The sequence below is a fragment of the Cariama cristata genome, unplaced genomic scaffold (assembly GCF_000690535.1).
Source record: "Cariama cristata isolate BGI_N322 unplaced genomic scaffold, ASM69053v1 scaffold1171, whole genome shotgun sequence".
Lineage (NCBI taxonomy): Eukaryota > Metazoa > Chordata > Aves > Cariamiformes > Cariamidae > Cariama > Cariama cristata.
In genome coordinates, this window is record NW_009600814.1 from 145,330 (window position 1) to 156,993 (window position 11,664).

General features: G+C 41.9%; 1 protein-coding gene across 1 annotated transcript in view; it reads right to left on the reverse strand.

Annotated features, from left to right (window-relative positions):
- Positions 1-11,664, reverse strand: part of LOC104169267 (metalloprotease TIKI2-like) — a gene marked incomplete at its 5' end in the record, with an annotated part of 132,130 nt that overhangs the window by 104,933 nt on the left and 15,533 nt on the right. The window contains one exon of the mRNA XM_009710152.1: positions 9,454-9,628. Within this exon, the coding sequence (XP_009708454.1) occupies positions 9,454-9,628 (175 nt within the window). The remainder of the gene's footprint in view (positions 1-9,453; positions 9,629-11,664) is intronic.

Genomic DNA, 11,664 nt, shown 5'->3' on the forward strand with positions numbered 1-11,664 from the left:
TTCCACAGGTTGGACTTGCTTCTCACTCTCCATCAGTCAAGTCCAGACTCAGGGTTTCATTAGGTCTATCGCATAGATCAGAAAGGGAGCCAAGACCCAGGCACGAGCCCAAACTTCTTCCAGCTTCAGATGGCAGCTTAGCTATTGGACTTGGGTTTGAGCCTAGGTTTAGTTGCCACCAGAGCAATTTTGTCCAACAGACCTCTGTTGCTTTCTACATGCCTCTATAAAATGGCTGAACAGTGGCAGAGTTTGTGTTTTGAATGTCTAAGAGAGGTGAATAACTAAAGTTTACGACATCTCTTCTTGTTGGCTGGAGCTCTAATTATTTCCCTTCTGCCTCTCTAAGTAATTCTGTCTTCACTTTACATTTCTGATATTTAAATATTTTTCTTGGGCAGAGGTATATTGTGCACACGTTTTCTTTTCCTTGACATGTCTCTTCTGATCTACCAGAGAAAATAACAATGGAACTGGGATTTAAACAGGCTTATAAAGAGGGTATTGATGTTTTCCAGTAACGTGAAAGTAGCAGCCTACATTAAAGAACTGGAATGACAAATAAGTGTTGTCTCATCCAGGTGCACATGCCAGTCACCTTGATGTCAGTTGCAGAACTACCATTAATTTAGTGAGAATAGGATCTGATCCCAAATCCATAAATCCTTTCTCAGCAAGTTTGCAGTGATGGTATTCCTGGCATAACCATGACCAAGAAAACCTGGAACTCACACAAGAACGCCCAGTTTAATGAGATTTCCAGTCCCAGTTTCCATACCAGTAAAAAACCTCAAGAAATATAAATAAATTACAGACAGGCTTTTTAAAGCTTTCAGTTTCAGATCTACTTTTGCAAAACAACTAACTCCAGCCAGCAGTCATGCACTGTCTTTCCTGTGCATCAAGATCATCACTGGTTCTTCTCCATATGCAGTCCTCCTGCAACTTGGCTCCAAAATTGGACAGAAATGGTTTGAACCTGTAGGAGACCAACACCACGAGCAGTACAAACTGGTTCCTTGCTCTACTAAATTCCCTTCCCAGCTCCTGCTCTAAGAGCCTGAGGCTTTGACAATAGAGCTGCAGGGGATACAGCTACAGTGGTCTAAGATGCCTTGGGACATCTGTGCTCCTCCACTGCAGTACACACTCAGGCAGGAGGGGCAGCAGAAAGGAACATGAACCCCTGTCAACCCCATCAACTTGCATTAACACAAAACACTACTGAAGGATTTGTGCTAGCATACCAGGCTCTAAATTTAAGGAAACTGAGTAGCCAAATTTCCTTCTGCTCTGGGACAGCAACATGCAGCAGGGCAACTGGAAGTACCCTTGGGTGTGGAGACATCTTAATCACTGCAGGTACTACACAAAGGTATCCCAGCTGAGACAAGATCCTTACACCCTTTGCAATATGTATCCTGTTTGCCTCTTCACATGAGCATCCCACAGAAACCTCAGTGTCAAAGGAACATTGCCAGTCTTTGGGTTCTCCACGTTGCCCTTTTAAAATCTTCCCAATAGCACTGTTCAGGCTGGTTGGGAATTTTCTGATGAGACAGTTTTGGGATGGAAAGTGATGAGTTGTCTGGCATCCATATATTGATTTCAACACTCCCATTATGAAATCTAGAGTTATGTGGGACCTCTGCCTGGTCTCCTGAGAGCTTACAGGGTGGCCTGTGGATCCATAGTAAGTTCTTGCATGTGTGGGTAAAAGAGTATTTCATCCCACGTTTAAGCCTGTTCCTGTTCAGCACAGTGCTTAAGCCTGGGTGTAAATCTCTCATGATTCTTTGCAGTTCTGAAAAGAGAAAATTTCCTGAATTATGTCTACATTTTTACATCTCAAATGTTGAGAAGAAATACAGCAAGAGCATAGCCAAAATCTCGATATTATAGGACAGGAGGGGCCAATACAGCTTTTTCTTTGAGAACAGGCAGGCAGAATTAGACTTATACAGTAGAACTTGGCACAAGCGTAATAATAAATACAATATGAAAATGTCAGGGACCCAGAGGACTTGACATTAATGTATGTGTTTCTTTAAACCAAAATCCTACTGCATACAGGCAACTTTTCCTATTCATCACAGGAAGAATTACACCGGAGATGGCAAACGTATACACTGTGGTTTGCAAAGCCCATTTTGCTTGCTTTTAACGTTTACTTGAATACTTGCAACTAGGAAACATAAAGGCCTGGATTTGGATTTGGGGCTGTACCTTCCTTCAGTGGAGCAACGATGAAAACAGTGAGAAGTGGCCTGGCAGGGCTCCCCGTTGAGCACGATGAATTCTCCATCAGACCACCAAAGGGAGTCCCAGGGCTTGTCCATCTTCCCTCAACAGTTTAGGTGGTGACACAGCAGGAGAAAAAACAAATTACACAAATCTGTTCTTTCACTTGCTATGTCTCCTGCCTTCCTTGGTTGGTACAGGTGACAGCAGCCTCAAGATAGCTTTCACCATTGCATATGCTATACTGTGTTTCTACGATTAATATCTTGTTATACAACAGGATTTTTTCTTAAATCAGAATTACAGGAATCAGCCTTCAGAACAGTAGTTCCCTTTTCACAATAGGGTAGTACAGGCAGGTTTATTTTGGCCTCCTTAACTCAGGCGCTCTCTCTTTGCTGATTTAAGCTTCAGGTGAGAAGCAAATACTCAGGGGCTTCCAAACCTCCATATTATACAAGATCAATGTACACAAAAAAAAGTTCCACCGATTTTTTTTTTATTTTAAAAGGCTACAGGCTGGATTTGCACTTGGAACAAGGTTTTCCCCAGTGGAGTATCTCCTGATTTACAACAGAGTGTCTGAAAAGAGAATTAGGCATTGCCTGTTTAATGCAGACTTTTAAATGAATCAATTACATGGTTTTGGTCAAAATTAGCATGCAAGTCTATTTTTAAAAGCAAAGTGATACTTTGCCTTAAGAACTAACAGTAAAAGAAGTTCATACACAAAAACAGGCTGACCTCACTATAAGCATCTGGATGCCCAAATAAACACGAGCAGAGGGAATTCTAGCATCTGCAAACAGTTAATCCACCCTTTTCTTCTCTTTTGTAGGCTCGCCAAGTTCAATCTCCTGGTCACCAACTTCTTGCTCCACTGAGACAACCCGTTGATGAACTGTGCTAGTGATGTCAGTAGCACCACTAATCAGTGTTGGACCAGGACGCCTGACCCGAGGGATAAAGTCTCTTTATATTCCAGCCTGCAAGTGTTTTATTTCTTTATTTTTTCCCCTCCTTTTTGTCTTTTATGCTCTACAGAGGATCCAAGATGAAGAATGGAAGTGGGAAAGAGCTACACAGTCCTGGAAGACGGAAGACCAGACTTCTGATGCCAGGCTGAGTTGGCTCCCAGTGGCACAACAGCGGCTGTAACTTCGTGCCCAATTTGCACGCAACATTGCATCAGTTGAGAGTGCAAAACAGCTATTTGCATATTCAACATCTGTAAATCCCCAGCCCTCAATGTGCAGTTGGCTTCAAGGCATTTCCCTTTTGAAAAAACACTTTCAAGTAACATATGTGAACTTGAATGCCAGATCTGGTGGCAGGTGCTAATGGCTTTCACAAAGGTTCTCTGGATTTTAATTACTTGCGTTTAAGCTGTGTATAGTATCCATCACTTCCTTTTCTTTCCCAAACTGCAGAGTAGAAATATGGTTTCCAGTAACATAAAAATCCCACCTCCACCTCCCTGCCATCTTCCCCCTCTACCCAGATTCAACAGTCATCATGATTCATCTCAGTTGTGCTCACCTTTTTAGCCATGGATGAAGCCTGTTCAAGACAGCTACATCATCTGGGTATCTCCCCAGGTGCTCTTTAGTTTTTGGAGAAAAATAAGCACATCTCAGTGGTGATCAGGACCATGTGAGACCTGACTCACCTTGGAGATGTCTGTCACTCCCTACTCACTCCAGAAGGCAAAGGCTGAGCCTGTTCCTATCTTTGGTATCTCCAGTATCTAAAATGACATGCGCTGAAATTCCCCTTGGGAATTCTTTGTAGAGAGGACAAAAGGAAAGAGCTGGAGCCGAGGACTAGGACAAGGAGATTTTATATTCTCGCTGTGCTCTCACACCAAACTCAGCCCATAGAAAAGTTGCACAATTCTCTCCTTCCCTAGTGAAAACACAATGCAACCCACTTCTGAGTCCAATTATGAAGAACCACGAGATAACTTTTACAAAAGACTTTGGAAACAATATGTAACACTATTGTTTGGGAGGTTGGACTAGATGACCTTTAAAGGTCCCTTCCAACCCAAACTATTCTATGATTCTATGACTATTGTTAACAGTCTAATTTATGATGATCAGACTCATTACTGATGATGATGCCTGCCCAATGCTGGCTGAGAAAACTCCACAGGGTGCGGAAGCAATTCACCTGTTCTGAGCACAGAAACGATCAAAATCTACTTCTGCTGTTCCTACTCTGGGACGAACTCCTCTGTTTTCATGGGAGCACACAGACATCTACAACAGAACCTGTACCTTTTTTTTTCCTTGTAGAACATCTCAGAAATTTAAGCGTAATCCAGCAAGTAGGTACCTAGTCTCAGCCACCTAAGCCTACAGCTGAGCAAGAGAGATCAGACTTTTACCCACATTGATCCCTGTTAACACACATTGACTTCATCGGGCGTGGTGGTCACCAGCCTGCTCTGGCTTCCACCCACCATGGACAACAGCCCGGGTCTTCTCTCACCCCTCAGACACAGGGAGCTGCCTGGACCCGGTGGGGTGGGGAAACACGTGCTTTCCTCCACCACAGGACTGTGGTCCAGAGACAGTTTGATTCCTCTCTTGCTGTGGGAGATGCTATGCTACTTGCATTTCAACTCTCTCAGCACTAAAAGAATATTCTCCATGATATATTTATTATTTTAAATAACCAAAACCACTGCCTTAAAGCCTACTGATTTGGCTGCTAATAAACATCGTGAACTGGAGCAGCATCCGAATTTCTGAAGCAGTAAATCCAACTCTCAGCTACAAAACTGACAGATCTCATAAAAGAAAGCAAGAAAGAAATGCAAGTAAGTAAAACATCCTAAGGAAATTATCGTTCAAATTAACTGCAGACATAAATTTATCCATCTGTTATCATAAGTGTTACTTGAAAATTATTTGCCCATAAAAATGAAATAAACCAGAGTGATTTTTTTCTTAAACATTGACTTCATGTGTATAGCCTCAGTTGCCAAAATATTAACTCTTTTTAACAGCCCATGTGCTCTTGGCTGCATCTCTCTTTCTTGACTGTAAATGGACCTTTATAAATTGCCTGTACATATCAGGTCTAAGGTGCTTCACTGTTATTATGAATCAATAATTCCTAGCAATTCAGGATGGATTTTCAAGACACGAAACCCAAACAAACCCCCAAATTTTACTTGAAAGTACTCTATTTAGCTACTTTTATTCATTCAAAGGGAAAAATTACCATGCCTACTACCTGAAAAATGTCATTTAACCGCACAAACAATAAACGCTGTTTCATTACTAGAGTATAGTTACGGTGAATACAGGTATGGTGAGATTTTCATGTTAAGTCTGAATATGGTAAACCCTGGCAGGAGAAGAATGAAGTGTACAGAGCTGGGTATAGAGCTGGGTCCCATTTTACTCAAAGCCTGTATTTTTCTTGGAGAGGAGAAAGAAATGAAAGTAGAAAGAATAAATGGCTATTTTCACTTCTATGTGTTTTATAAAGGAATAAATTAAAAATCTGAACTGCTCCAATGCATTTAAATTGTGAGTAATGCCATGGAAGGTGGGGAAGGGGGAAATCTATTGAAAAGTCAACTTTTTTTTTTTAGAAATGGTAGAAAACTGAAAAGCTCCATTTAGAATTGTGTAATTTTTTTGTTTTAATGCTTCTGACTGGAACAAAAAAAAAAAACAAACAAAAAACAAATAATCTTTCAACAGTATAAAAATTCTTTGTTTCACTTTGTGGATCTAAAAACTGCTTTATCTCAGCTTGCTTGGATATTCAAATGCCTGTCCCCTTACCACTCCCTCATCCCCAGGACTTGGCTGTTCGATGTTTCACAGCCTCATGCTCAGCTACGGACCAGACTCTCAACCACTTCCTCTACGATGCACCACGAGGTCTTTGCAGCTCAGCTCTAAATGGCACATATCAAAACAGTTTAAGCAGGAATCCCAGTTTACCAAGGAGAACCACAACACGCAAGCACTTGGGATTTTGACTGACATCTGCAAGAAGTGGACTTGCTTTTTCAGAAGCAAACAGAAAAACTCCGTTTTTTTCAAATGCCCAATATTCTACTGAAAAAACTATCAGCTGAAAGATTTTGATCAACCTTAATTTAAAAGCAAGGCAGGATGAAGAAGGTAGAAATTCTACGTATAAAATAGCTAATAACCAGGCCATAAACATGCAGAGTCACACAGGCAACTACATTAATTGCCTGCTATACTCCAATCAGCCCAACGGCCACAGCTTTACTGGGAAATAAGCATTCTTCAGAAAAACAGCAGTGTTTTTCTTGGGGTGACTCCTGCTGTACCCAAGTGGCACTCTGCACCAATTTCCACACAATTTCTATTTCTTGTACCTTTCCTTGGGTTTGATCCTCTTCCATCTGAAACCAGTGGGGATGTTTCCAGTGGTGACCTGACCTGCCAGATCTGCTGTGACCAGGGTGTGGGATCTTGCCTTACGTGAAGGTTGTTTCAATCTGGTGAGAGGAATTGCCACATCTCCCTCCACCCACATGTTTTCATCCAGCCAGGTGGAAACTGAGCTTACACTGGATAACGTAACGTTGTGTTTGGTGAAGTTTTTCCAAGGTGCTTTTCTCACAACAGGCTTATTTTCTTATTTAGGACAATACTTATTTTCCCAATTTTATTTGCCAGCATAGTTTTATTCAATTCTTGTCTTCCCAGAAATTACGTTGGAGATTATGAAATTTGGAAACCAATTCATAATATACATATATAATTAAATTATTATTCATTCATTAGTTGCAATATCTCAAAATAAACAGATTAATGCAGAGATCATGCTTAGCATAAGAACAATACCTTTTAGAGTACATTATCCAGAATATTTTTTCAAATTATCTCCCTGCCATCATGTCAGTCTTAAATATGCAGAATCTTAAATGAAGTCAAATAACTTTTGCACTGTTCTGAGAGCAAATGCACTCCTGCAGACTCTACCATGCCTGTCCTAACCAAAGGTGCAGTCCTAAAATTTTGCACTTCAGAATTCATGGGAATATGTGAAAGCCTCAACTTTCATCAAAAACACCCTTTACTTTTATAAAGAGCAAAACCAAACCCTCAAAGTTTTAGAAAACAATTTGAATTCACCACTCAAGCACATATCAAAAAAACACCTTAACATGCGAGAAGTAGATGTTAGAACCTTCAGCAGAAAAACTGCATTTGAATCATGAGAGAAAATGAACTTGCTTACACTTTGGCCATATAAAAGTTTTGGCATTGAAAAATTAATAATTTTCTCAGTACTTACTGCATGAAGAAAAAACACTCCAGAGAAGAGAGGAGGAATTAATTGTACTTAAAGTAGGGATGGCCTGCAGGGACGGCCCGCTTTAGTGAGAAAGGCCAAAGGGATGCTGGAACAAAGAACCCAAAACAAAAAGCTTTCCTTAGCATCTCCCACACCCTGGTTTTCAATAAATCCCGCTGCATGTGTCTCTTCTGTTCTACAGTCAGTGCTGGGAAAAAGAAATAACCCATCAACAAAGGCTGTTTTCAACATCGTCAAAAATGGAGAGTAAAGGACAAAGCAAGACTTGCTCTTTATGAGCCAGCTTTCCCAAGTGATGCTGCCCAGGAGTTTCAGGTAGATGCCTACCGATGGGGACAGGGAATGAAAGCTCAAACCTCCCACAACTTAGATGTGACTTTCTATAGAAAGCAATGTGTAATTAGTATCCATTTGCTTAATTTCATTTCTGTTATTAGCACATACAAATAGCTGCAGTGCACTGGATCCATGACTCATCTAGTCCAAGATCCTGTCTCAAGCTGTGGTCTGTAACTGATGTCCAGGAAAAGTGTGTACAGAGCAGGGCAAGTGGGCAATGATCCACAGTTTATCCTTCCAGCTCCAGTATAAAGTCCTTAAGGGAGTTCCAGAAGTGGAGACTACATCAAAACCATCACATTCGATAATCTCTGATAAACCTCGCTCCATGGGTTAGACAAGCTGTTTTTCATGAATCCCTGTCCAATTACGAGCCATCACAATATATTTTCCTACTGTAAAAACAGTTGAGCAAAACTCCTTGGACAGAAATACCAGGCAAGCTTGAGATTAAATAAGCTTGGGAAAATTCTGTCTGGATACACTCAAAAAATAAATACATCAAAATGAATGTATCTCTGCTAAACCCCACAGTCTTTAATCAAAATTCCCACTGAAGTGAGTAGCAAAAGGTGAGTTGTTGCCAAAGTTCATAGCGAGAGCCATGGGATGAGAAGCAAAGTTCTGTCACAAATGAGAAATTGTCAAGGAGAGGGAGCAGGAGGAGCAGATCAGTTCTCGGCATGACAATCTCAGGCTGCCTTGAAGTCAAAGGAGCTCAAAGAGCCACTTAAGCCGGTCCTCAGAATTCTGTTGAATTGAGGCCTGAACAGTTATTATTCATACTCTTATCACACAGAAACGTGAATTCCATTGGAAATGGAAAAAAAAGAATAATTAAAAAAGGGAGAGAAAGGACAGCAGCACATACTGTCACAGACTCACAGAAGTACTACAGACATCTTTGTTCTGCAAACTTCACGGAGAGAATTTAAGCAGGCAGAGGGACACATTGGAATTTTACATAGTAATTTAAAATGTTAGTCTTCAGCTACACACATAACTCATGCACTTGTGCAAGCTCCAGAAACAGCCAGTCTCTACAGACACACCACCAAGGTAGCTAAGTCACCCAGAAAGTCTGACTGCAGTAACTCCAAAAGGTTTGAAACCCCAGGCCAGCACCCTGAGCCACACACATGTGCCTATACCACAGCCAAGTTTGTATTCCCACTTCCATCGGTACCTGGGCTTGCAAATTCAAAAGCACTTCAACCATCTCATACACCTGGCTGGGCCAAAACATAACTCAAGCAGCCCACAGGTTGGGCTGGGAATGGAACAGACACAACAGCATCAAAAGCATTAACAGCTTCACCTACAATCAGATGGAAAGCAAAGGAGTGCAGCCTGCCCACAGCCTGGCTGGACTCAGACCCACCTCCTACAACAACTCACAGCATTTCAGAAGCAGGTTTAGACAAACAAAAGCCTTTCTGCTTCAAAGGGAAGTCCCCTAAGAAATCTTTCCACAGGACCAGAGGCAAAATCATGAAGCATTCAAACCACTTCCAATCATGATAACTGAGTAAACCATAAAAATTCACACCATACCTGCTCCAAAGGCAAAGAAGAAGCTCTTGTCTGCGTTCTCCCTTAAAAGTGCCATCACTCTCTTCCCCATTCTTTCATTCCTCTTGTAGATGAGCTCCTGTCTGAAGTAGCTGTCTATCTCCTGAGCCGTCACCTGTTCATGGGGTGGGAGTGTTGTGTTGATGAAGTTAGGCACCTGAAATGGAGAGAGAGACTGTAGGTCAGGTGACAGCAGTTAAGTAATCCCCCAAACACTGCATGTTTTAATCTGGCCTTATTTAAACCACCTGAGCATCATTATCATAAAAAAACCACACACACCACAACACACTACTAGAGGATGAGAGTTTGTGAGATTGCTGAGAACTCTACAAAGAAAAAAAGAAATTATCAACCAACACACTTTTTTTTAAATGAAACTAGTATTTTACTAAATGAAATTTAAGTTCATTTTGACTTTTCTCTGTTCCTTCTGCAGAATGTAGTTTTAGGTGTTACATTTGTGTGAGTTACTAAAAACTTTATTCTCTGCTCATTCAACACAGTTCATTGGATATTTAATACCAGAACAAGTCCTGTAAACTCTTCTCAGCCAAGGTCACCATGAACTTTAGTAAGGACTGCAAGATTTGGTTTGTATATGCTCCTTTTTAAAAACCTAATAGTTCAAAAAGTAGGAAGGTTAGCTAATCCAGACATAGGAAGATGTAAACAAGGTAAACCCCCTCATCTTTCTTGCAGCTTTAGATGCTGTTAGGTCTCATCAGAGAAGATCATGCATTGCAACACATAAATACCTGGAACATTCCTGACGTTTCTGAGGAAGGGATTGCCACAAGAACTGCTCCTTTGGTCCTTGTTTTTGTGAGGACAGATGTTCATAGGCACAGAAGAAAGGACCCAAGGACCATTTGAGTGAGGGCAGCAGACCCAGGAATGAGCCAAGACTCAAGCTAGAATGGACAGACAAGCCAGAAGTCTGTGATTATCAGGACAGGCAACTTGTTTTGACACCGTGGGGGTCCAAGGTCTACTATGAGAGTTCAGGAGCCTACAGGCTTACTGCTGTAAGTGGGCAGTGTTTGATGACTGCTAACAGGACCCAAGCACCTTCCAACAATTTTCTGTGCCTCACCACTGGAAAGCAGCTTAAGCTGCAAAACCCAGATTCAGATTTCTGAGTCCCTAGGTACATGTAAAGCTGCCAGGATTTCCAGTGTTAATCTGAGCCACTGGTAATGATACTGCATGCACAGCCCGTACCGGGAACATCCCTCACTCTGTGCTGAAATACTTGATGCAAGGACTCTGTTACTTTAGTTAATTTTTTCTCTGGTTTTCTACTATACGAAATGCCTGTACCTGTTTTCTAAAACTTGCATTTAGTCTTTGTTTTTCAGCCCACCTCTTACCCTGCCACTTGGCCACATGATTTTATTACAACAATTTTTGTCTCTTCCCCCGGTCTTCACTCATACTGCCTCTCTAAAAGCTTTCAGCAAGTCTTAGGGAGAGAGCTAATTTCCATCTTCCCAGTGGCTCTCCCTAAAGCTTTTTCATTGCAGCCTCACCTACAGCTCTCCTAACGTGTTGGGGACCAAGCCGCAGAGATTTCTCACCACACATTATGCAGAAGGACAAGTCTGGGTCTTGCCCTGGATTCCCACCAAAGGCTGTACATAGCTGGTGAGAAATGGGCACCAGCTCTCCTGAGCCAGGAAATCCCACGTGGCTGGAGTTACTATTTCTGCTGACAGGGACCTGCCCCAGCCTACTGGGCCACATGGACCAGCTGGACCTTTGGTTTTTCAAATGACTTCTCAACCTGCTTTGCCAAATCACCATACTCCTCACAGCACATCCCTCCTTAAGGGTTCAGTTGCAGCACCCTGAATCATTCCTTCCTCCAGGCTTTCCACCATGGCGTGGCTTTGCCAGTATATCTTGTGAACTACTCACAGCATGCAAGTACTTTGCACCTTCTTCTCAGTTTAGCCCTTTGCCAGCACTCAACAACTAGTAAGTCCCATTAAGCCAGACCTATCGAAGACATCAGTTTCCTAATACACAAGGAAGCTGCCTCGATGTCTGGCAAGAGCACGCATTTGTCTTAAAGGGACACAGGAGCAGCCTGCTGGCCTCGGAGGGGTAAAATCCTGCTGGCTATGACAGCAAAGGATGTAGTGGCTTCGATTCCTGCTCAAAGGCAGGGAATTTATTGTAGGGATAAAG